The sequence below is a fragment of the Vipera ursinii genome, assembly GCF_947247035.1.
Source record: "Vipera ursinii genome assembly, chromosome: 6".
NCBI lineage: Eukaryota > Metazoa > Chordata > Lepidosauria > Squamata > Viperidae > Vipera > Vipera ursinii.
In genome coordinates this window covers 63,675,217-63,700,613 of record NC_139515.1, presented here as the reverse complement: position 1 = coordinate 63,700,613, position 25,397 = coordinate 63,675,217, and the positions used below count along the sequence as shown (strand labels likewise).

Below are 25,397 nucleotides of genomic sequence, written 5' to 3'. Positions count from 1 at the left end.
GAAGAAAAGGAAAGTAGGACATTCATTGCATTTTCACATAAAAGCTCCCATTTTCTGTAATTTTCCATCCCACAACCTGTTAAGTGGTGAATATTTTTCAGCGCTTGCAAGCTGTACAGAGAATAATGATTCTCCATGAACTTTACTGAAAAACAGTGCTTTAAGGACTTTCCCACAAATGGTCAGTAGCTGAATTTGAGCACAAGTGCTCAAAAACTGAGCTTGTTTTTGAATACTACAATCATTTGCTACAAAGGTTGTGATGAGGAAAAAATCTACACAAAAATATATTTTCCTAATCAAAATATCAATTCACACAAATTTACATCTGTGTGTTTTTGTGGGAGAATCAGAGACATATTTATTCCTTTGTATCCCATTTCATCCCTTTGCAGACACTCATCACTACCAAAAGGCAAATATCTAGATTTTTAGACATATCAATCTGAGGCTTAAGCAAAGCCAGCCACATTTCAGGATGCTTCCAACTACATAAGTAGATAACTCCTAGTAACCATCAATCAAATTATACTGTCCTCTTTTCCATCTTTTCAATTCCTGCACTAAAAGGGCTCCCCTGGGGTGTTTGATAACACATGGAAATTGTTTATTATTCTCATTTTCCTCATGCCTAAAAGACTTTTTTTCACAGAATGTGTAATGGCTTTTTCCCATCAGTCTGCATGCTGGTTTTCCTATATTTAAGAAATATTTCCACTAAAAGTATCATTTGTACTAAATTTCTAAGGATGCTAAATAGAAAATCTTGTAATAGAAAATCTTTGTCATAGAAAAAAGCCCTATAAAGAAAAGGACAACTCAAAGTGCAATCAAGAAGTTTTAATATTTAAAAGATACTTATATACAAACAAACCATTGTTTGATGATTTCCACAAAGCACCATAAATTCCATAGGCCTTCCTATTTGTTATTCCCAACTATCTCCCAGCAAACTGAAATTATTTTTCAAATTTTGCATCAAAAAGTTTTCTTTAGCACCAAGAATTTTAAAGGTTTTTTATAGCACCAAAAAGCAAGCCTTCAGCCTCATAACAACTATGCACAAACTTTATCCTTGTAACATTAGACGCTGCTTCCCAGTAGAAGTACTTGAGAGAATTCTGCTGGGACAGGAATGGAGGCAAAGGCTCAAAGAGTTCAGTTCTCACATCTGGAAGCAATTCAGTACTAGAAATTCTGATTGTTCCCTCTGGAGACACAGGGACGCCATGTGTTGCATATACCCAACAGCTGGTTTTTAAACCACTACTTTGCAGAGAGAATGAATTCAGATTGTTATGCAATCAGCTACAGCTTTCCCTGTATTACAAAAACAGGCATGCTGATACTTCTCATAGCCTGCCTTAGGAGGTTACCCACTGGGTCAAAATAAAAATGCATGTCCTGTCTATTTCCATTTATTTTTAATAGACTGAGAAGCCTCTTGGTTTGAAATTACTTAGTTACCTGTGAGTGGAATAGGCAGCAAATGCATATAGCAGTGTCTGTGTATATTCACCATCTGTACACAAAAAATATCATTAACATACAGTGCATTGTAATAGAATTTTTTAAGCATCTAAATCATATTTTAGGAAGTGCTCAGTGCTTTACTTAAAGCAGTCTTCCCCAAGCTGATATCTCCAGATGTGTTGGACTACAACAGATGCATTGGAGGTTGTAATCCTGCCTTATCTGCAAGGTACCAGGTTGGTAGAAGATGATCTCTAGTATCCTGACTACAACTCTCCAAGTTGGGCCATCATTATAATTCCCATTTAACAGATAAGCAGTGCTTTGGGGAATAAAAAAGGGGGGATCACATAACTAACGTATGCATAATGGAAATTGGGATTGAAAAGAAAAGAAATTTGTGTTTATATTCTCTTGAACAATTGTGATTTATCCTGCTGTGATGGAGAAAAATTCTGGATGGACACTTCTGGTTGGAAGGTTAAGTTTCAGATCACCCTCATGGATGGCATGCTGAATTTTTCCAAATGTTCCATTCCCCAAACAGCATATTTTGCACTTATTTGATGATAACTCTTGGGTTTAGCAGGGGAATGGAAAACTAAGGAAGGAGGAGAATAAAATTCTCTTTCCTGGAAGAGGACATGCTGTATCTTGAATGACTATGCATATTTAATTGCAGGTCTCACATGTGAGAATTAGAAAGAAAAAGTTCCCTCTGGAAACTTTATTTCTTTCATATTTTTCCATCCTCAGAGTAGCCTATTTCTTTTGTAGCTTTAGCAAGAGAATGCCAGCCTAGGCTTTTATCTCCATATGTACAAATGGCACTTGCTGCCCTCGGTGAGGGAAGCTGCTATGCAAGCACTTACTTGTATCTTTCTTTTGTTTATAATTCCTTGCAATCCTTTGCCCTTACATTTAATAGTTTACCCAGCTAACCAGTGGAGCTGTGCAGTGTCTTGGACTTGAAGGGGAGAGATACTTTGGAGCATGGGGAAGATCATATAGCACATGTTGGAAACATCTTTAAACAGCTACATCTTTTCCTAGAATTGCACAGTTGCAGCATGATCTCTGTAATATTTCTCTTTGTTTTAAGAAGTTACTACCAGGTGTATGTAGACATTCTTCAAAGAATTTACCTCTGAAGCACTGCCCAGCCCCAATCACTAATTCTGTCATGGGACATAGGTCAGCTCACAATGACACTAAAGGAAACCCCATTGATTATTTTGCCCTCATCATGGCCTTTGTGTGATCTTGGGTTTGTTGTCACTGTGTGTTGGAGGGGAGGGAGCAGGGGGGGAGGCTCAGCTAATCTCAATGTACACATGTTGTACTTTGACAATAAAGGTTTATTATTATTATTTATTATTATCTGCCTATGGGAAAATCTGTAATATCAATCTATGTCATCTGAAGGCAAATGGATCCTGTTATAATACATTTATAGATTTGGTGTGATTCAATTATAATACAAATTCAGGGACCAGCATGGAACCTCTTAAAAGAATCTTCTGATTTGGGGGACAAATTGGAAGGATTACAGTATTTCTAATGTTTTTGCTGCCTGAGCTAAATCCTAATCCTGCATATGTTTAACACAGTGATGGAAGAGATCCCTAAGTTATACAATGTATAACAAGTCCATTAGACAGATGCACAGATCACAGTAAAATATGCCAACCCTATATAACATTTACAAATGGAAATTTTGTGAAGGTGACTGCAACTGTCAGTCACATAAGGCTGCCCACCAGGAATTTTTAGCAAAAAGAAGGGCGCTGTCAGGAACTTGAAATGCCAAAATAAGGTATTTTCGCTGGCCTACATTTGGTTTGTAGATTTGTAGATAAGATACAGGAACTTATCTCACTTGATATAACTCAAAGAGTTTACCTCATGTAAACAATCTAAATTAGAACATTCTGCTTAGGAAGTGTCATGTCCAAACAAAGATGTTTACAAAATGGTTCTGTGTTAGCAGGCACAGAAATTTCACGAGGCTGCTTAGAATTTCCAGTCCATACCTTACAATCACACCTACTGTTGAGAAGGACATATAAATCAGCAAGACATTTCTGGAATTTTTTTTGATCTATGAATATTATTATTTTTCAGTTGGCATTCTCAAAAGAAAAAAACATTTTCTTCAGTGCTCTGTTTTCAGATCTTTTGGTCATTTTCTGTATTATTTGCAGTAGTTCACAGGAAATCAAGAGGATGTTTAGAGGATGAATTTGTGCTTTGGAGGGAAACAGCTATTCAAGGCTGGGCTTGATCAAATAACCACTGAAAGTGATGTAGACATCCACATCGTCACTGTAGATGGCATTGTCACGCTTTCGCTTATAGAGACGCACCCAAACCTCATCATTCTCCCGCAGCTCCAGCATTAGACTCTGGCTTTGCATGATGCTGCGGTCACTGGGCTGAGCGTAGAGAATGACTTCCTCTTGGTCATTCCGCATGACGTGCATGTAGGTCTCCTTGAAATTCCAGGTGTGGACATTGAGACTGAAAAAATACAGGCCTGCCACATAGCAGTAGAACTTGCCCTTAAACATGTCGAAGTGGCTATAGAGGTTCACAAAGACAGTGTCAAAGATCAAAGCCTGGTAGCCTTCATTACTGTGGAGAGCTTTCTTCCGGCCCACTGAGAAAGCAGCATACTGGTGCTTGCAAGGATCTCCAGGTGCCCCCATTTGTCCCTTGCTGCCCTTTGGACCCTGGGGTCCCTGATCACCAGGGGGTCCCTCTTTGCCCCATTTCCCAGGAACTCCAGGCTCTCCTTGATCTCCTTTTTCTCCTGTAGAAAGAAGGAGAGAGAGAAAAAGGAGAAGCTGTGGAAGACAACCACTGCTTGTGCGTGGTTTCAGAATCCTGCCTTACAATGTAGTTTCATGCATGTGTAGCATCTCTAGAAACCATAATTAAAGGATACTACAAAAGTCCAGAAAGGGAGGTGGAACATAGGAGGTGATGCAGGATATGATTGAATATGTAGCAACAGATCCTGTCCTGAGGAGATGCTTGAATGACCCAGACGGAGAAGATATTTTAAGCTGTATCTAAGTAAAGCATGCATGCTACACTTTCTGCAGCAGGCCTCTGTTTTATCTGCATTAGATGTGCTTTAATTTTGCCTGAAGAAGTGGGTATGTTTTGGTTCTCACCTGTGCAAAGAGTAGAGTTTTTAACCAAATGAGACTTTATAGCAGACTTTTCCAATTTGTCACTCCAGATGTTTTGGACTTATTTCCCAACATGTTTGGCCAGTACAGCCAAGGGATATAAGACTAAAGGTTTAATGTGGTCAAATGATTCTTTCCCTAAATAAACATTTCCATGTTAGTTGACAGTTATTGGCTTGGGAAAGATGATGCACACATATTTAGCACAATAATATACATGATGATTTACTAAGGCAAATAAACAAATCACAAGATCCTGCCAGGAAGGTTTCCAATTTGCTTTAAATAAAGAGATGAAATGAGGAGGAAACAGTGAGAAGGCAGCATGAGTCAGAAAGTAACAGATGATAATAGCTTACCTTTCAGAATTGTGATGTTGATATATGGACGAACTTCTGGCATTACGAATGGCAAAGCATGAGGTCTGTCTGCATCAAGACTGGCTTCGGAGGGCCCAGGGACATCTAGGGAATCACAACATCTCTTGCAACCACTCATGCTGGTAAGAACTTCTTGCCGGCCAAGCTCCTCACTGGGAGCCCCAAGCACAAAGAGCGGGAGCACAAGAAAAGCCAGGGGCAGGCTGATTTGGATGGCTTTCATTGTGAACTGCAAGAAAAATCTGTGAAAAGGACAGGACACCAGAATGGAGCCAATGTTGTACCTCACTTTTTCTATGGGAACTGTTCAGAAATAATAAGGAAGGCAAGCAAGCAGGCAGAATCCCCTTGCCACTGAAGTTTTACAGTGACCCAACTTCATCCGCAAAAAGCCCACTTCAAATCCACGAGTTCTGAAATTTATCTTTGTTTAACACACGAGAAATAGTCCTTATCCCACTACAATATGCCAATCAAGGGAAAAATGTTTTGTGCCACACCAAACAACTATTCTGTGACTGGCTAATACTGGTACCTCTATAAGTAACATGCCCTGAATGAACTCTTTACATATCATTTCCCTCTGACTGTCTGTGGAGATTCTTAGTCATCCCAGTCATGATTGTCTCGAAGGTGCTTTTTCAAAAGGCAGCTGGACTTTTTTCTTCCTTGAGGAAGACATTTTGCTTCTCATCCAAGAACTTCTTCAGCTTTGACTCTGTTCAGAACTGAAGAAGCTTCTTGGATGAGAGGCAAAATGTCTTCCTCAAGCAAAAAAACAAAATCCAGTTGCTTTTTGAAAATGCACCTTTGAGATTTCCCTCTGATCTTCCTTTTTCATTGTTCTCTCTTTCAAACCACTAATAATGCTCCCTTGGGATAACACTCAATGCATCTAGGAGTTCAGAATGTTGTACAGGTAATTCTCAACTTACAGCCATTCATTTAATGATAGTTTAAAGTTACATTGGTCTAAGAACAAGTGACTTATGACCTGTCCTCAAAGTTACGAGCATCGCACCATCCCCTTGGTTACATGATAACAACCTGGGTGCTTGGCAACCAATTCACGTTTACAACAATTGCTATATTTTATGGTCACATCATTGTGATTTGTGATCTTCTTTGCTGGCTTCTGTCAAGTGGGAAGCCAGATTTACTTAACAGTCGTGTGATTCATTTAACAGCCATGTGATTTGCTTAATGACCACAGTAAAAATGATAGAAGAATTGGATTCAGTCATGTGATAATTTGCTTAACAACCTCATTTCTTAGATAATTCACTTAACATCCTTATTTCTCTGGTTCCAACTGTGGTTGTAAGTCAAGGACTATCTGTACTTTAATAAATGTATTGACCCTGGAATTTAGTTTGGGGGAAAATAAAGAGCATGTAAATTCCTTTTTAATAGATATTTTCTGCCTCCATTCTGTACAAGTTGTTAACTGATGCTGTGATGGAAGGGAAAATGTTTATTTTTCAGTTGTACAATACAGATCACAAGATGATCTATATACAAGTTATTTCTTATAGTAAGTGCAGCTGGCTGTAAAACTGTTCCCTGTAGGATGAGTGTTTTTCCTTCCATATAGAGCACGGGTGTCAAACTCTTTTTGCATTGCCGACAATGGGGTGGGTGCGGCTTCAGTATGATGAAACCAGCCTGCGGGCTGGCAGTTTCACACCCCTGATATAGAGTATGTCTGAATTGAAATAGAAATGTAGGATGAAAAAAAACTACACGGGTAGAAATATCCATAACATTTACACCAAAGATCCAGTACTGAAAACCCCTTTCCTATTATTTCTGCAAAACCACCTGATTTCCTTTGCTGTATCTAGCTTGTTAAGGCAGTCTCCAAAAATTGGATGCAACCGAACAGAAGAAAATAATATATAGTTTTGTCCCTACAGCTGACTGTCTTTAAATAGTTCAGCTACAGAAATCTATAAAATGAGCAGTTATCATTTTTAGCTACAATTTTCTTCAAAGTAAGCAGTCCCTGAACTGAGCTCAGTTCCCAGTAAAGTGCATGGCCATCTCCGTATAGTTTTTGTGATAGTATGAAAGCAGATTGCAACAACCTTCCAGGATTGGATTGGGTTGTTGTTCTTTTTTTTCCTTTTGGTTTGCCCACGGTAGCCTACAACCCTAGAGTTAGTCTCTTTTCCAAGTACTGATCAGGTCCTGCCTTACTTACCTTTCTGAGTTTAGCCAAGATCACCTTGGTGCTGCTGCCCCCTAGTTCCCATCAACAGTTTTTTATTAAGGCTGTCCTTAAATAATTAACTACTTTCACTGTCTTTTACCCTCACTTTAACCTGTACTTTAAATTAAGGCCATGAAAATATCTAGGTTTCAATCTCTTCACTTTGATGACTTAAGGCCTGCTACATTTGTTTCAGTGATTTTGTTAAAGTGATTGTCTTTGGAAGGAACTCCTAGATCAGGGGTAAGCAACCTCGGCTCTTTTATGACTCATGGACTTCAACTCCCAGAATTCCTGAGTCATAAAAGAGCCGCGGTTGCCTACCCCTGTCCTAGATGAAACAGCTGAATAGGAAGTAACTAAATTATTGATCACTGGTGAAGGGAAGAAAATGGGAAAACAGCTGCCCCTAATGTCCCTATCCTTAAATCAATGTCATTCTTCAAATTGACTTTATAATAAATGTAAGTTATAAATCTTAGAATTATTTTGAAACAGAGCATACACTTATTTGGAGTAAGTTCTCCTCAGGTTATCTCTGTGGTAAGTTGCTTACCTACTAAAATTTATTGTAATTTTTCAAACAGGGCTTATCCAGGTAGCTATCTTGCGGCACTAGGATGGGTCACTTACAGTTTGGGGGTGTTTAAGAGCGGTGGTGGCACAGTGGTAAGAATACAGTATTAGAGACTAATTCAGCTCAATGCCAAGAGTTTGAACCTCACCAGCTCAAGGTTGACTCAGCTTTCCATCCTTCTGAGTTCTGTAAAATGAGGACCCAGACTGTTGGGGGCAATATGCAGATTCTGTAAACTGCTTAGAGAGGGCTGTAAAACACTATGAAGTGGTCTATAAGTCTAAGTGCTATGCTATTTCCCCATTCTGGGACCTTCATCTTGTTGCAGCCCACTGCTGATGTTGGGCTGAAGCATTTCGATATCAAAGAATTTGATTTTCAACATAATACCTCCTGCCTCCCCTATGCATTGGAATTTACATAGGGAGATGGTTTTGAATGATGCCTAGAAAGTGTGTTGCTGCAACAGTAGAGATAAATCTCCCATGGGCACCCTTACCTCACTGCTTTGGTGGCTGGGCATCGACTTTGGTCACTATTCACAATTAGGCTGCCTGCTATATTCTGCAAGAACTACTGGCTTACTGACCTTCACAAGACATTATTGTTGTTGTTGCTTTTGTATACCTTTATCTATTGGCCATAGTTGCTCTTCCCAATATCATTCCCACAGTTATGACTCTATATTCTACTGCAGTATTTCTCAACCTCAGCAGCTTAAAGCAGCAATGCTTTAAGATGCACAAACCTCAATTCCTGGAATTCCCTAGCCAGCATGTTTTAAGATGTGAGGACTCCAATTCCCAGAATTCTCCATGCTGGGGAATTTTGGGAGTTGAAGTTCCCACATCTTAATATCACTGAGGTCGAGCAACATTGCTCTTTTGGAACTCTCAACCTTTCTGCTTTCATTCTGGGTCACGAGCCAAGCGTTTCCCCCTCTCCCACCCCCCCCCCGCACGCACACACACACACACTGAGAATTCCACGTATGACATCTACACGTTTGGATTCAAATCCGAGAGGTCCACAATGGGAATCCAAATAACGGGAAGCAAAACAACGGCAACACGCCAGTGGATAAATTTGCTATTATTTTATATCGCGGCATTGCTGTTTGTGCTTGTGTAGGGACGGTGGAGGCAGCTGTTAATTCTAACCGTTCCTTTTAAGAAGGCGACCTCCTGAGACGCTTAAAAGAGTCGTCTTCTGTCCCGGGATGAAGCCATAACCCCGTCTTCACTCTGGGAAGTCGGCGAGCGCTCCGGATAGCAGAGCTATCGGGTTTACCGAAGGGGCGGAAGGGTATTTGGCGGAGCTGCAGCCCCGCGACGGGAGAGGGCGGAAGGAACGCCGAAGCCGGGTGCGTCTGGTTACTGGCTCGGCCGGAGTTGGGGACTATGCAAAATCGGGAGGGGAAGGAAGAAAAATAAAGCGGAAGGGGAGTGCAATCTGCAGGGAGATGTGGCGCCCGCGGGACCCCCTCACTCCGTGCAACAACCGGGAGGCTCACCCCAGTGGAGAGGCGCGTCGCCGCAGGTCCTTACAGGAAGCCCTTCCTGCTCCTCCGCTCGCTGCTCAGTCCCTCCTGCGCATCGGGTGACCTCTGCTCGCGAAGCCTGCCTGGGGGGTTTCTTTAGCAGCTTTTTGTTGGCAAACGGGCGCCTCCAACCCGCCGAAGAGACTCTATCCCTTCACGCACTCCCTTCCCTTTTCTTCCCTCTTCGGGCTCCGCAGGGTGTTGGGTTTCGAGCGCCGTTAACTCTTTCCTCGGCGATAGGAGCCGTTTTCTTTCTCTCTTCCCCGGCCTGGGCCCATCTGCGCTTGCTCAGCCCCGTCCCCTTACTCTCTTTTGGGACGGCCGGAACTCTTAACAAGAGGCGCTAAGCAGAGCATTTAGTCCGAGGAATGACTCCTCCGTGGTTAACTGGAAGTTACTCTCAGGTAGCGGAGAACAGGATTGCAGCTGCGTTTGTGTGCAACCAAAGGAGTAAATGGTTATTAGCGGTTATTAGCCATTAGCAGTTATTAGCAAAGTGGGAGGGGAGGAAAAAAAAACTAGACTGAGGTGTCCATTGCCACTTGATGTTACAGACCAATCAATAAAGGGGACCATTTGTATGTCAAGGTTGAAATGAGGGGTCCTTGGTGTTGAGCTTGGTTGTTTTCTTGTAGACGTTCATTGCCCAAACTAACTTGATGATGATGATGATAATACCACCTAGTAATGAAATGTACACAAGAAAACAAGCTGAGAGAACACCAAGGACCCCTAACTTTTCCAATCCTCAACCACAGGGATGATGTTCAGAGATAGTGGGAGGGGTATCCAGACGTATTTGTGGACACAAGGTGAGGATAACCATTTATTCATGTGCCTCATATCAGCAACGGGCAGTTTGAAGCCTGGGCTGCGTGGCCTCACCATCTATTTCTTGCAGATCCCCAAAAAAACCCTTATAGATGTTGAAATTCAATCCATCTGAGCAGAGAGAGCCACATGAGAATTGTATTGCACAATTTGAAGTAGGCTAAGTTAAGAGGGGAAAAAATACACCTCCCCAATAAAATCAAAGTATCCTACCCAATATGCAACACAGAGCACAGCTAATCAGTACTGATAAAATGTTACCTATCTGCCCTTGTCCTGGCAGAAATGTGTGCCGGAGGCCATGGTAGTATTAGCAAGATGTGCTACAATTACGGGTAGCAACATCCATAAGTCACCTATTGGCATAGGCAAAATGGGATAGGAGTAGATAAAATGCGCTGCTACCCTTAAAAAGAAAGAAAAAAAAATCCCCATGAAAATCAATTTGTCATCTGAAGTTTTGGACAATTTGTAATGCTACGCTTGTGGCAGAACCACCATCCACAGCTGGCAAAATCCAGCTATTCTGTGATTTAAATTGACCTTCAGTGAGATACACAACTAGTGGGAGAAGAAGAAAACACTACTTTAAAACTGGAATAGCTGAAGATGGTTATAAGCAGCCTCAGCTGTGGGTGTAGAGAGGAGACAAAATTAACTTTGGCATTATGAAATGCTGTCTGTGGAATTTTGGGAGTTGAAGTCCACACAACTTAAGAGTTGTCAAGGTTGAGAAACCTATCTTAGGAGAAGCAAGGTGAATGCAGAGACTTTCCCACCTGGCACTTTGCCCAACTCCCATATATCCTTTGGTTTCCAAACCTGTAATATACACAGCTGAACTGAATATTCCGTTTTTTACTGTTGTGTTTTTATTCTTTTCTACTGTTGTGTTTTTATTCTTTTCTTTTTATTTCTTTCTTTCTCCTTATGCCAGATTTTATCCTGAAGGTTTTATATAGTCCCAATGGTCAATGGTTGGCTGGGAATGTTGGGAGCTATAATCCTACCTCATGGGTTTGAAATGACTGATGTATAAAGAAGTATTTTAATTGAGAGAATTCTTGGCTGCTGAAGCCACAGAAATATTCCTTATTTCCATCTTCATTGTTTGATGCTCTTTTGCTGCCCTGGCTTTCTCTAAGCAGACAACTCACAGAAAGGAAATAAATGTATATAGTTCTTGGCTATTTATGGCTATTTGCAGTGACCTGTAGTCATGTGACCGTGATTTGTGTCATTTTTGCCAAAACCAGCATTTATTTCCAAGTGTTGGCAACACCCCGTAAAGAAAAAAATGCACTGAAAAAAAAATGGTCATAAAATTGGATTGGAAATATGACCCGCTTTATGACCATCATGAGTGTAATGGGCACGCTCCATCATGGTCGTAAATTGAGGACTGCCTATAAGCTTCAGATGTATGCCAACATGGGTATTCCTCCCTTCCAATCCTAACTCCAAGGATTCCCATTACAATGTAGAAGTAATAAGCAAAAATGTGAACTTTGTTCTGGTCTGTCTGGCTTTCTGTTGTTGGTTGAAAGATCAAGGGACATACAGTTGTTTCAGAGGAACCCTAGAATATAGCCCCATATAGCCCACTGAATAGAAGGTAAGTATAGAAATCATACAGGAATCCTGCACACATAGCTACTTTTCAAAGACTGTTAGTCATTTAATGTTGTTGTTAATTAATTATTGTTGTTAGCTGCCCGAGTCCTTCGGGAGATAGGGCGGCATATAAGTCCCAAAAATTAAATAAATAAATAAATAAAATAAAATAATAATAAAATAAAATAAAATAAAATAAAATAAAATAAAAAAATAAAATAAAATAAAATAAAAAAATAAAATAAAATAAAATAAAATAAAATAAAATAAAATAAAATATAAATGTATTTGCTGTAGGGGACGGGACACTTTGTGGGATGTTTTGTATCAGATTCAGATAACAAAATGTAACGGCTGGTTTGGCTGTTCTTCCCTTTGACTTGAAAGCAGCGCATTCGCTAGGCTGCTTCTGGATGTACAACATCTCTTGCCAGCTGAAGGGAACAGTGGGTCGACTTTATTTATTTTGGCTTTGTTCTCTTTAGTTCTGGCAATTAAAGAAGGTGGGGAAAAATTGATTGGCTGACAATCAGAGTTTAACCAGAAACTGGGGAGAGAGGCTTCTAAGAAATGTGAAGGCCCCACTCCTGATTAAATATTGGGGAATGAAGGATCAAAGAAAATCAGTTTTGCTTTTCAGTAAGGGAAGAACTGCAAGGTCAGCAAGTTTACTGTAGCCCTTTCAAGTTATTGGAGGAAAAGCTGGATAACACTTTACACCAGGCTCTGGAGTGGACAAATTGTTTCCATTTGTTTAGATTAGGGAGTCGGAGAACTCCCTGGTGCCAGATTTGGTGTGCTTCCCACAACTTGGCAGAAGAAACTGAGAGCAGAGAAGCAAACAGAAAGTCTGGGGAAGTATAAGAAGGAAACGTGGCAGGGAGGAGAGAACAGAAGGTACTGGGAAATTGCTGGTTTTTAACACTATCCAGAAGCCCACAGCGGAGAAAAACGGAGACAATTTCTTTGAATCTTGGTGAGGAGGGGCGGGGGAAGAAGAGAGCTGAAATGTGAATATCAGAACTATGTCTAACCTTTTTTTTTTTTATAGTAGTTAGGTCACTTTAACTCTGGCCTTGCAGTTTGTCCTTCAGAATTCCTAAATATGCTGAGGTGGGAGAGAGGAGCATTCTTCCCTATGTCCTTGGTTATTTACACTCTGATGCACAGACCCAGTCCCAATATTACACATTAGTATTCCAGCATCAACAAAAAGTTGTTGAATTCATATTTTCTTTTAGGAATGTGCAGCTTTTGTTGCTTTGTTGTTTACGTATATAGGTTTAATCCTAGGTGGCTCTCCTGGAGCAATCTTTAATGATATATAGCAGGATTTCCCAACCTTGGTCAATTAAAGTTCTGTGGTCCTCAACTCTCAGAATTCCCCAGCCAGCATGGCAGGCTGGGAGTTGAAGACCACGTGTCTTCAAGTGACTAAGATTGAGAAATCCTGATATACAGAGATGTTGGGATCCAAAGAGCTTCTAGAAACTATATTAAATGGCATCTTAGTATACATCCTTTTTTAAAAAAATGCAACGGGCTTCTGATATGTGCATTTCAAGTTGGGATGGCAAAGGCAAAAGCCCCTGGTCTTTTTAGGGAGCAACAAGAGAAGAATGGTTTAACATCTCCCTGTCTGCTTCAATTCTCATAATCTTTGTGTAGTTTTGAATCTGCATATTACCTGTGAAGGAAGGAAAAAGGAATATCCACTTAACCTGATTTTTTGGGGAGATAAGATCTTGAGGTTCTAACACTAAAAGGGGCAATGACTGGCCTGCAGATGTCCTTTTGTATTACTTAGCCAGCAATAGTAGAAGAAAATGATCAAAAATAAAGATGGAGGTTGCAGTTCAGTATTCATATGAAGATATATTGTCCACTCATTCCTTAACGGAATGATGGACAATGTTATTTATTTATATCTTTCCTTTACTGTTAATTTACACAAGGTGACCAATATATCTAATACTTTTCCTCCTCTTATTTTACCCACAACAACCCTGCAAGGTGAGGTGAGTTGGGCTGAGAGAGTGTAACCAGCCTAAGATCACCCAGCTGGCTATCATGCTGCCGGCATCAACTTCCCTCTGCCCTGTGCGTTCCCACAGAGAGGGCCTCCTCAGGGTGCCACCGATCAGAGAATGTCGATTGGTGGCCCCCAGGGGGAGGTCCTTCTCTGTGGGCGCCCCGGAGCTATGGAATCGGTTGCTGGTTGAACTCCGGATGGTGCCCGACCTTCGCTCCTTCCGTCGCAATCTGAAGACACTCTTATTTGAACAAGCCGGCCTGGCCTGATAGGGGATGGGTTGGGTTTTTATTGTCATTTTTAATATATGTATTTACTGTTTTTAGTTGGGCATATGTTTAATTTTCTTTTAACTTTTGTATTTTTGTATTTTTTATATATCTGCCCTGTTCACCGCCCTGAGTCCTTCGGGAGAAGGGCGGTATATAAATAAAATTATTATTATTATTATTATTATTATTATTATTATTATTATTATTATTATTATTATTATTATTATTATTATTATTATTATACAGCAGGATTAGAACTTATAGTCTCCCAGTTTCTAGCCTAGTGCCTTAACCATTAGACCAAACTGACTCTCATTCAGACAAATGGCACACGTGCATCTGAGATCCTTCTTCACACTAAAGGTGGGTCATCTGCGATTCTCCCTATATTGTTGAACTACATCTTCAGGCATTCTTCACTGATAGCCATGTTGACTTTGGCTTCTGAGAGTAATAGTTTAATTGTACCTGTGATTGTAATGGGGAACAGAGTTAAATACTCCATCCAACTTTCTAAAGAAATTTTAGTGTTTTTGAATGTTTAAAAACAAATAAAATGTTTTGTTTTAAATGCTGGAAAAGGTGGAGGATGGGCAAGTATAACAAATTATCCATGAAACAACTATATGGAAACAATATGTATGAAGAATAAATTAAATCCAGATAACTATTCAATTTTTAATAATAATAATAATAAAATAATCAAACCACTGCCTTCTTGCAGCATCTGGAGGTTCTCTGAATTAAAGCAATAAATGCATTCTGGGGTAGGATGCTTCTGCCCTGAATATACAAAACTATTAGGGAACCACAAAAAAGCCCATAATGGATAACAGTAATCCACAAATAATAAACTACTGAATGCATTATTAAGTTTAGGAAGAATAAGAAGAAGGCAAATTCCTGTCAATATGGTTTGAAACAAATGAAGCAAAATAAGAGAATGAGGGATGGGAAGGAGGAGGAAGAAGGGACAATAAAAGAAACTTTTGTGGGAGATTTCAAGAAGCTTCATAAAGTAGGGCATATCTATAAGCAGATTCAAAGGAAAATCCATTTGTTGGATAGCAGATATATGTAGTAGAAAGAATGTGTGGAGAGAGAAAACTGAAGTATAAGTATAAATTTTATAAAGTATACATTTTATAAAAGAAATCTTGAGGCTGGTGTGTAAGAGTAAAATAAGTGTTGTTTAAGAAAGTACATAGTATTAGGAAATGCTATGTTATTTAGGTCTATCTACAGCCAAGAGCCTGTGTTAAATGTTATGAAGAGAGAGAAAATAAGTATCTGAACTGCATAAGACACACAAGAAAGAAAGAAAAAACTGAAGAGGGTTGAATTGATAAAACTTAACCAACTGGAGGCATGTTAGGCAGAGATATGCAAAATAAAGATCAGGAAAAGGTTAATAAATGTGTAATTTTCTCAACTATTGCCCCTAGTGGTCAATACATTTATAGTCATATACTGTACAAAGTTGATATCCAATGCCCTTTACTTTGCAGTATATCTTTGCTATTTGATAGGCTTCATATAGGCTTTTGGTTGGCTACTTGAATCAATAAGATTTTGGATTTAATACACCTTTGGACCCACCCATTAGAGTTCTTCTTATGCATTTAAATGAGATTTCCTTGAAATTTTAAGATGCACAGTTCTGATACTCCCATTTGTTAAGTATCTCATTGACTTCTAGCTAATTTGTAATACATTTTACCTTCCTGGTGGTATTACACTTTTTCATAAATATTAATATGGTTGTGCATATAGGTTTGCATGAAACTTTTATGTTCAATACACTACCTTTAATTTATGGCTGAGTTTTGAGTCAGTTCTGAGTAAGGAAAGAAGCAGAATTTTACTTTCAAGCAGAGTAAGGAATGAGACTGCTTTCTCCCCTCTCAAATACACACACACACACACACACACACACACACACACACATAAAGTATATGTTAAGTGTTTGTTAAGTATTTTGAATACCTTGCTAGGCCCCAAATATGGGGCAAATCTTATTTCTTGTTTCAGCCTCACCCAAGGCACAGGCTGTAGTCACAACAGTGACAGCTCATATTTGTGTAAATTTTTTGGATTGCCTCCCTTTAATTTTTTGTTAGCAATCCAAAAAATTTACACACACACACACACACACACATACATATATATATATATATATATACACATATACACATACACATACACATACATATACTGTACACACACACACACAAACATATATATATATATATATATATATATATATATATATATATATATATATATATATATATATATATATATATATATATATATATATATATATTTGTAAAGCTGAATCCAAAGCAACTGCTGCTTCTTAGATTGGTGACTTTGACACAGTGCCACTGTGAATCTCTATCTTGCAGGTTTTCATTGTAATAACATTCTTTATTACCAATCTAGGCTTCAGGTGACATCCCTCTCTACATTTTTTAGAGTGATTGGAAAACCTGATTCAAAATTCTATTATGTCAATTTGTTCACCACTGAGTTTGGAATTGTCATATCAGATATGTGTGTGTTTAGGAGGATTCAGATAGATATCTGTCAGCAGATGTGGTGAAAAAGATTGCTTCAGTTAATAATTGGTGAGATGGATCTAGTCATTAATGGATCCAGTCAAAAGGTTTCAATAAATTGCTGCCCTTCAGCTTTATGTTCCATTCAGATTAATGGGATTTGCTTTTGACTAGACATGGACTGGTTCGCAGAGTTGATATATGATCCTGTCTTGCCCTCACAGCGACTTCGTTTCAGCATTAGATGGTTTTTAAACCTTTGTGTCTGCTTCCAGATAAAGCATATTTAGAAAGATATTTTCACTATTATATACCTGTTTTAATTACTTAGAAAATGATCATTGTCATTTCAAACCATTCATTCTTATAAATACAAAAAGAACAACAGGATCCTTCTTACTATCATTCCTGTCCTTCCTGCTGCTAAATGTTAAGGAAAAAGGCTCTCAATAATTTTGAAAGTGGGATCAACATGACAAATACCATGTAGATTGCCAATCAGGCTAAGAGTGGTTCCAAATTGCAGGAATCCTTCATCTTCTTTATTTGTTGTCTCTTTATAAACACAAGAAGGTGTAAGAATCATTTGAAAAGACCAAATTAGTTTCTTTCCTAAATCCAGCATTGTGTCTTCAGCAGCATCCAGTTAGGTTGTACACAGCATGACTCCATATTTGAGTCCAGATTCTGATAATTAGAAATGAACTCTGCCAGAGCCTGGTAGATCATTCTTAGCTAAGGATAATACTTGTCTATGCTGGTAGCTATTTAGCCATACATGAAACACACTATGCACAAGGAATAATCCTTTTTATTTCCTAAATTAAAAAAAAAACACATGGTGACTTTGAATTCTAAGGATTAAAGGAGGAAAATCATTCTTCCAATTTACCTGCATTGTTGTGCATCATCTTCTTCTCTGATTCCATGTCACTAGAATGGAACAAATGGAATAGGTTGTTGTGGATCAGCATGCAGCCAATGCATATCTAATCTTGAATTACATTCTTGAAGAAAGAACTAGGCAGTGTTTCCCTGATGGCACTGGATAGAATAATGGTTACCACTCCACTTCCTTTCCCACCCTCACTGCTTCTGTAGAGATGGAATGGTCATTAAATCAGTTTTCAGCCTGCAATATAGACACTTCCTATGACCCAGGACTTTCTCTTGGTTATGAATATCATATTATCTTGCCTGTCTCCCATGACCCTTTCCCTTTACATTTCATTGGTTGTTATTTGGAAAAAGTGGCTTTCAAGTCAGTTTCTGAGGAAGAGCAGGTTGGTGTTTGGGTTAGGGATCTCTGTGAGGGAATTGTTCCTCCTACAGGATAATTCAGGATTCGCACATAATGATGCCTCACCTGTCACCATACACTTTAGTTTATAACCTAACAGGCTACTTTATATTTGAAGGGGAAAAGATATTTCAAAGTTAAGTAATGATGAGCTTTGAGGCGGAACGCCTGTGGTCTAGTTTCTTGTGACCTGGCATTTTGCCAGCTGCTGTGGCTGGCACTCTTCAGAGGCAGAGTGACTGTTTTGTGGCATACTTCTCAATAGCTCAGAGGCAACTGAACAGGAACGGATGTCAAGACATCAGAAAACTAGACCTGGGCCATTCAATGCGAAACCTCATCACTCCTTGACTGTTACTAGCCATAAAAGGTTATACCAATATATTGTACTTGTATTTCAGAGCGTGCATGAGTGATGGAATCTTCTTAAGTCAAAGATATCTTTTTCTTAGGATTGCCTTGTAGGTTCAGAAAGCAGCCACATGATCCTCGGCAAAGACACAGCTGCTATAAATATGTTCTGAAACATTTTTCCCCATTGGATCTGAAATACTACCCAGCTCCTTATTTCAAAATACAAGTTATTGTTTTACTAGAATAGCCTACAAATTTTGTTCTAGTGTTTAATCTGGAACTGAATCCCATGCATTACTGCATTTATTAGGATCAATAAATAACACATTTATTGGGAGCCTCATGTTCCTGAAATATGACTTAGTAGAATGCAGTTATTGTGGATATTTTATATGTTAGAATGTACCCTTTTAAAGGATGGAATCACCTATGTATATGTTATGCTGTGTTGGAGGTATGAATGAAAAAAGAATGATCATGTGGAGGCAAAATTGACAAGACTAGCAAGATCAAGTGTTCTTGATTCACATTTTTTGTTCCCTACTTCATGCTTGGATACATTTTCTTTACACAAAGTCCTGTGTCCATGAAGGTTTGGTATAATCTCATACTAACCACAGATTGCATTAAATCCAGAAACACCACATTACAATAATTTCATGACTCTAAGTTTCAAAATACCTAGCTCAATTTTTGGACTCTGGTGCTTCTTCCTTACCACCACCCTTTTCTTTTTAAAAAAGAATGGTAATGCCTGATTAAGAATTTTGGACAACGTAATCATGATATAGGTACATATTATCATATTTGGTGGACATGTGATAAAGTAAAAGCTTATTGGAGAAAAATGCATGCTTGCCTAGAAAATATATTAGAAGAACATGTAGCATTTAATCCCAAATTATTTTTATTAGGTATATTACCAGAAAAGACTGATAAACAAAATACATACTTGGTTCTGCATATCATAACTGCAGCAAGAATAAGCTATGCACAATGCTGGAAAAATGAACAAGTACCATCAGAAGAGGAGCTAATAAAGAAGATATTGGAATGCGCAGAGATGGACAGACTAACTGTGAGACTAAAAGACAAATAAGAAACAGAATATTATGAAAGCTGGAATTTATTTTATAAATGGTTGGAAAAAAGAACCAAAGAGTGAAATTTGTATATGTATTAATGAATTATGAACTCAGTTCGCACGTTGTTTGGAAAATTAACATATATGTGTAAAGAATAAAAAATAAAACATTTAAAAAATAAAATATTAAAGAAGTTTGGACAACTTGGAAGTCTGTACACTTTTTTGTATTACTTAGTCTAATAAAGGTATTACTAAGCTATAGATATTAGAAAGATGTCCCTGGCTGATAGGTGGTGAATACTTTTGTGCTTGCTTTGGTGAAAGTAACCAATGTACCACAAGGATAATTAAATGGACAGAAAAAGAAGAAATGTGCTGCTTGATCAGTCTCTGGTTCTGTGTTTTTATAATAGCTAACCAGTTGCTTACAGAAAGCCCAAAAGCTGGACAAGAGCATCTAACAACCCTCGCACATATGCTTCCCAGCAACTGACACGCTGCCTATGATACTGGAGGTAATAATACAATTAAAATGAAGTATGTTTGAAGTTGGCAAAGATACGTGCTTAAATGTATCAAGCTGCATCCCTGCTGCCATAGTAAGTGCTATGCACAGTTTGTGGCTAAGATATAAACATTAAAGGACATTTTTTAAACAACTCCTCTCTCCTTTATATGTAACCACAGTCTACATCTTTTAGATGAATTTATATAGGCCACTGAATTTGATGGAAAGAGAACTACATTATTTGATTTTATTTGGATAGAGGGTTAGGGTAAAGCTTGTATTTCCACACTCCATTGGCAATTACAATTTGTTATCTTTGAGACCAGCTGCACCTGTTGTTGAGAAATATAGGCACATGATGTGCTAAATGAGACTAGGGTTGCATTGCCTTTGAAATACCTGTCCTTGGCCTAGTAAGGAACCTTGGCATGAAGTAATCAAATGGGATAAGGTACATATTGCAGATGCAGATTTATTTCACTGCAGATGCATGCTATGTAAAATACAAAGCATACTATTATTAAAGCAAATCTAATTCTATTTGTTCAGCATAGATATATTTCAAGAAACTGTTAATTAAAAACTATTTGCCCAATTAGAACAGTGTTAAATAGATAAATACATTAGTTATTCTGCAATATCCTTCACATCTAGAAATGGAAGATCAATGTGGTGCACAATAATGTTAGATGAGCATGCTCATTTTGGATATACGTATCAACTATGTATGAGGAATTGCAAGGGATGAGCATGTTACATTTCACCTCTCAAAATTTTAGGACTAGCTGAAGATACATATACAAAGCATTCTCCCCATATGGAAAAGCAGACTCTAATATATTAATTTCCACATGCATGTTCTGCATGTCCTAAAAATTTGAAAGATACAATTTTCATGATAGGCATAGACACAAATAGCCTACAGAAGTGTACACAAAAATGAATACGAATACACCTGAAACCTTTTTTTGCCAGTTGTTAAATGAAGATTGCAATGATTGATTGAAAAGAAAATCAGCCACGTTAGCCTAATATCTACATAATTTATGGCTTTTGAAAATGTTTTTTATTATGAAGTTATTGATACGTACCTTGTGAGGTATGTGGCTGATGTAAGACAGGTCTAAATGATAGATAGATAGATAGATAGATAGATAGATAGATAGATAGATAGATAGATAGATAGATAACCTTTATTGTCATTTTTTTTACTATGGGCACACTGGCACACATTAAAAATTAAATTCTGTTGCCTGCTCTAAAAAGTGTACACATACATAACACACATAAACATGCTATATACATACATAGGCATATACCTACACCCTTACATATAAATACATATAAATGTTAATCACTGTCCATCTTGAATACGTAGTGGAAAGAGGAAGCTTGAGAGTTCACAAGGTTGATACTGTATGGAACAAGACTGACTGAATCTGGATGTTCTGCTTCAAATACTACCACGAAGTCTTCTCCCAGAAGGTAACAAGGAAAACAGGTCATGAAGAGGATGGGTAGTGCCCCAGGCAATACTGCTCAAGCAATGCTTATATGCTATGTCCTGGATAGAAGGGAGTGAACTGCCAATAATCTTTTCTGCCATCCTTATCACTCTGCACCGCCTTCCTGTCTGATGCAGTAATGCTTCCAAACCAAATGTAATGCAATATGACAGGATGCTCTCGATCAACTCTCTATACAAAGTGGTAAGAGCAGGGGAAAAAAGATGTACTTTTCTTATGCGATGCAAAAAATGCAGACGCTGCTCTGCCCAGTGTCTCGGTGTTGAGTGACCAGCCAGCCTACTCATTAGCTGCACACCGAGAACTTTGATGCTGCTAACCATTTCCACAGGTGAATAATTAATACATATAGGAGTGTGGCTGTGCCTGCCTTTTCTGAAATTGACAATGATCTCTTTAGTTTTTCCAGCATTTAAAACTAGGCTGTTTTTATTACACTAGTTCACCAAAACCTCAACCTCCTTGTGGTAAGCACCCTCATTGTCAACTTGAATAAGGCCCATCTTGAATAAGGTCCAGTTGTATTGTCCGCATATTTCACAATATGGTTGGTGGCAAACATAGCACAATAGTCATGGGTCAACAGGATGAACAACAGCGGCCTTAGGATGCAACCCTGAGGAGAACCTGTGCTCAAGAAAATGTTAGAAATATTAGTCCCAACTTGCATATACTGGGGCCTGTCAATAAGAAAACCAAGAATCCAGTTGCACAAAGGTGCATTTAAAGCCTAAAAGGCTCAGGTTGTCTACTAGATGCTGAGGAACAATTGTATTAAATGCCGAACTGAAGTCGACAAACAGCATTCGCGTTTGTCTTTAAGTGTATTTCTTTAAGTGTGCTAAGCTCAGATGGAGAACAGAAGAAATAGCTTCCCTCTGTAGAGTGATTTGGACAGCAAGCAAACTGAAGCAACTCAAATGCTAGAACACCCACAATCTACTCATGCATACAGCTGATATGTGAAGAGTGTGTCCAAGTGTCTCTTGAAAAAAAATCCATATGAAAAGCAGGTGTAGAATTTTATGTCAATGTCATACATTTTTTGAATGATGTGCCATGAGCATATACTACAGGAATGAGTAGGAACAGGATAAGAAATGTTAAAGCATTGACAAAAATGGTTAAATTAAAATACAATAACTGAATCAATAAATATAATGACTCTTGATGTAGGTAACGATTTCATTCTTCTTTCTTGACCATCACTCCCTCCAAATGTATTTGAGCTTCAGTTTCCAAGCGTAAGCCAAAGGACTCAAGGACTATATGTGAAGGACCCACCACTCTAACCATTTCTGCTGTCACATAACTATTTAACATCCAAAGAGGTTTTTTCTATGATAAGAAAGCTAATCTTCTTTACATTATTGTCATTCTTTTGTGTGTGAAAAAATTACCAACTCTTCCGAAAGCTGTGTCATTGTTATATATTACAACACTACATTTTTCATGTGGTGATGGTGAGAAAAGCATCATCTTTCAAATTCCTGCTTTTCACAGGTGGCCATGGAAAGAGTCCTGAAGGAAAAAGAGCCCCCCCCCATATGTTCCAGTGTTAGACTCCAGTGGATATGCACAGGCAGAGAGGATGTGTCCCTCTCATTATTGCAGAATTATAATTCCCATCAGCCTCAATGGTAAAGAAAGCACTCTGGCAACTTATGAAGCCTACAGATTCTCCACTTCTGACATCTGGCACACATAATGAATAGCTGGGCGTGCACTTATTTTGCATAATGGGCTTGAGGAGTGAAGCGGGAGCCAGATGCTCAGTATGAGGTTCCTCATAGCCTTTGCTTCAGAAAGCAAAGGACAAATATTTGCATATTTTCTACTCAATCAAGCAGATGAAGAGTTTTAGTTTCACCTTGCATTTACAGAACAGTGACATGTCAGTCAGTGTATCTTGGGGAAGAAAGGGGGAATGTGACTTCTCTCTTAAACAGGAAGCCCTAAAATCTTTTCCTTCTCTTTCAATCAAACTCGACCCAAGATCCCCACCCTTACTTCCTAGGCTGTACGAATTGCTGGCTGGACCTTCTTTACTGTATAGGACCATGCTCTTCCAAGAAAAGCTAGCAAGGAAGACCAGGAATGAAGAGGTTTCGATATAAATAGCTTATGTGGGTGCCAGTCCAATCCATTCCCTTGCCATGCCCTTCCCCTTCTTGAAAATTCCAGCAAATGACTATTTTCAAAGGCATTCTAGTCTTAGCTTAAGGCGTTTTAAAGCCAGCCTGCACTGAAAAGATGTGACTAATTAATTTTGTGGGTACAGACAGTTGAATGTGTGCTACGTGGTGCATGTGCTGCGTGGGTGAATCTTGTTTGCGTGCAAGTATGGTGGATTTGTGTAGTTTGTGTGGGTGCTGATGGTGGGCCAGCTTAAACTTTTAGTGATGTGGGCACAAAAGAGATGCCTTCTGCTCCTTTGCTTTTGCCGGTAGAATAAAGAATGTGTGTGTGTTTTTATGTGCGTGTGTGCAAGTGTACATAGGGGATTTGTTTTGCTTGTTTCTATGCAGCCTAGCCTTGATCAAACAGAGCTGGAAAGAGGCACTGCAGCTGGCTGCTATAGTAGCAGCTGTGGTCACTCTCTGATAATAATTAATTTAAAAATCCCTTTGCATCCTGGAGGGTCTGATATGCTTATCTCAGCTTTTGTACCTGGAGTTAATATATATTTTTGTCTTTTGTCTCTCCATGTGAATCTACATGATTCTCTTCTGTTGTCATCCACAGCATTTTTCTATTGCACGATATGCAAGCAAGATTGAACCCTTAAGGCTATTCAGGCCGGAGGAGCAAAAAAATATGAAAGTCTGGAGCTGTGAATGTCAAGTGTAGCAAGAAAAGTCTGACAGTTCGCTCAGCTTCCCACACCAAGCTCTCTCACCCATGTCCAGATGGAGGAGTCAGGAAGATACAGAGCACCAGTTCTTTCAGCTTTTTTTATATCTGAGATCTGCTTCAACCCACTGCTGTTAGCCCTGTGCAGCCTCATCCAGTAATATTTTTATAGAAATGTAAATCTACTAATTTACTTCCCGATATAGGACTTCAAACATACCCATGGAGACATATAGAGGTGGGTGACAAGTTTACACACACACACATGCACACACCATGTGTCATTTTTATGTGATCTAGTGCTTAAATTCAGATAAAAAAGAGAGGCAGTTCTTGATTCATAGTGCTGAAGAAAGATATCTTGGCTTTGGAACCTGACTCAGATCTGTACTAGGCAACAACATTATTTGGTGACTTGTCCAGTCATTATATTTCCATCTAATCTATGTTGGAAGGAAGAAAATTATCCCCAATATGACACCATACGCTTTCATAGGAAAGACACAGTGCAAATATAAAGCGTGGATTACTACATTTTGTCCTGCAGTTATTCGCATAATGTCTTATTTTACTTTTTAAAAACCTTCCGTGTAGTTTTCTATCAGTTAAAAAAATGAACAAAGTGGATTAAAATAACTAAGATAAAATCCTTCTGAAATTAAGTACATGTAATTTTATTCATACAGAGGAAGTTTAAACCTTCATTTCCTGAGAAAATCATTTATCCTTCCTTCCTTCCTTCCTTCCTTCCTTCCTTCCTTCCTTCCTTCCTTCCTTCCTTCCTTCCTTCCTTCCTTCCTTCCTTCCTTCCTCCCTCCCTGAAAAACAAGTGCATTTGGCAGGATTTTTAATAGATTTTTTTTCCTGCCTTTCAAATTACTTCTCTCCCTACAGAATCCATAATGATGCTGTATACGTATCCTCATGAAAGATTTTGAATGACATCTGGAATATCAGATGGTTATTGCTATTAACCTATTTATAGAGTGGGAAAATGAATGAACTAGAAAAAGGAAAGGGGGTTTTAAGAAAAAAGGAATGGAAGGAAAACTGGATTATTGCACTGTAAATAACATTTAG

General features: G+C 38.7%; 2 protein-coding genes and 1 long non-coding RNA gene across 5 annotated transcripts in view; 1 reads left to right on the top strand and 2 right to left on the bottom strand.

The window, feature by feature from the left end:
- The window catches only part of SSTR3 (somatostatin receptor 3), a 364,665-nt gene that overhangs the window by 325,303 nt on the left and 13,965 nt on the right, over positions 1–25,397 (bottom strand). The window lies entirely within an intron of this gene.
- C1QTNF6 (C1q and TNF related 6) lies at positions 351–17,605 on the bottom strand. 3 transcript variants are annotated; one of them, XM_083365803.1, is made up of 4 exons: positions 17,582–17,605; positions 15,935–15,965; positions 5,030–5,292; positions 351–4,285 (listed from the first exon to the last, which is right to left on the bottom strand). In XM_083365803.1, exons 3-4 carry the CDS (start codon positions 5,271–5,273, stop codon positions 3,738–3,740), a joined length of 792 nt encoding a protein of 263 aa, XP_083221929.1. In that variant the 5' UTR covers positions 5,274–5,292; positions 15,935–15,965; positions 17,582–17,605; the 3' UTR covers positions 351–3,737. The 3 variants fall into 3 exon arrangements, with proteins under 3 accessions (XP_083221929.1, XP_083221927.1, XP_083221928.1); XM_083365801.1 differs by lacking the exons at positions 15,935–15,965; positions 17,582–17,605 and adding an exon at positions 9,353–9,627; XM_083365802.1 differs by lacking the exons at positions 15,935–15,965; positions 17,582–17,605 and adding an exon at positions 9,353–9,627 and having other exon boundaries at positions 5,030–5,279.
- On the top strand, positions 14,395–19,609 carry LOC310642239. Its single transcript, XR_014492860.1, has 2 exons — positions 14,395–14,491; positions 19,258–19,609. It is a non-coding gene; the product is annotated as an uncharacterized lncRNA (long non-coding RNA).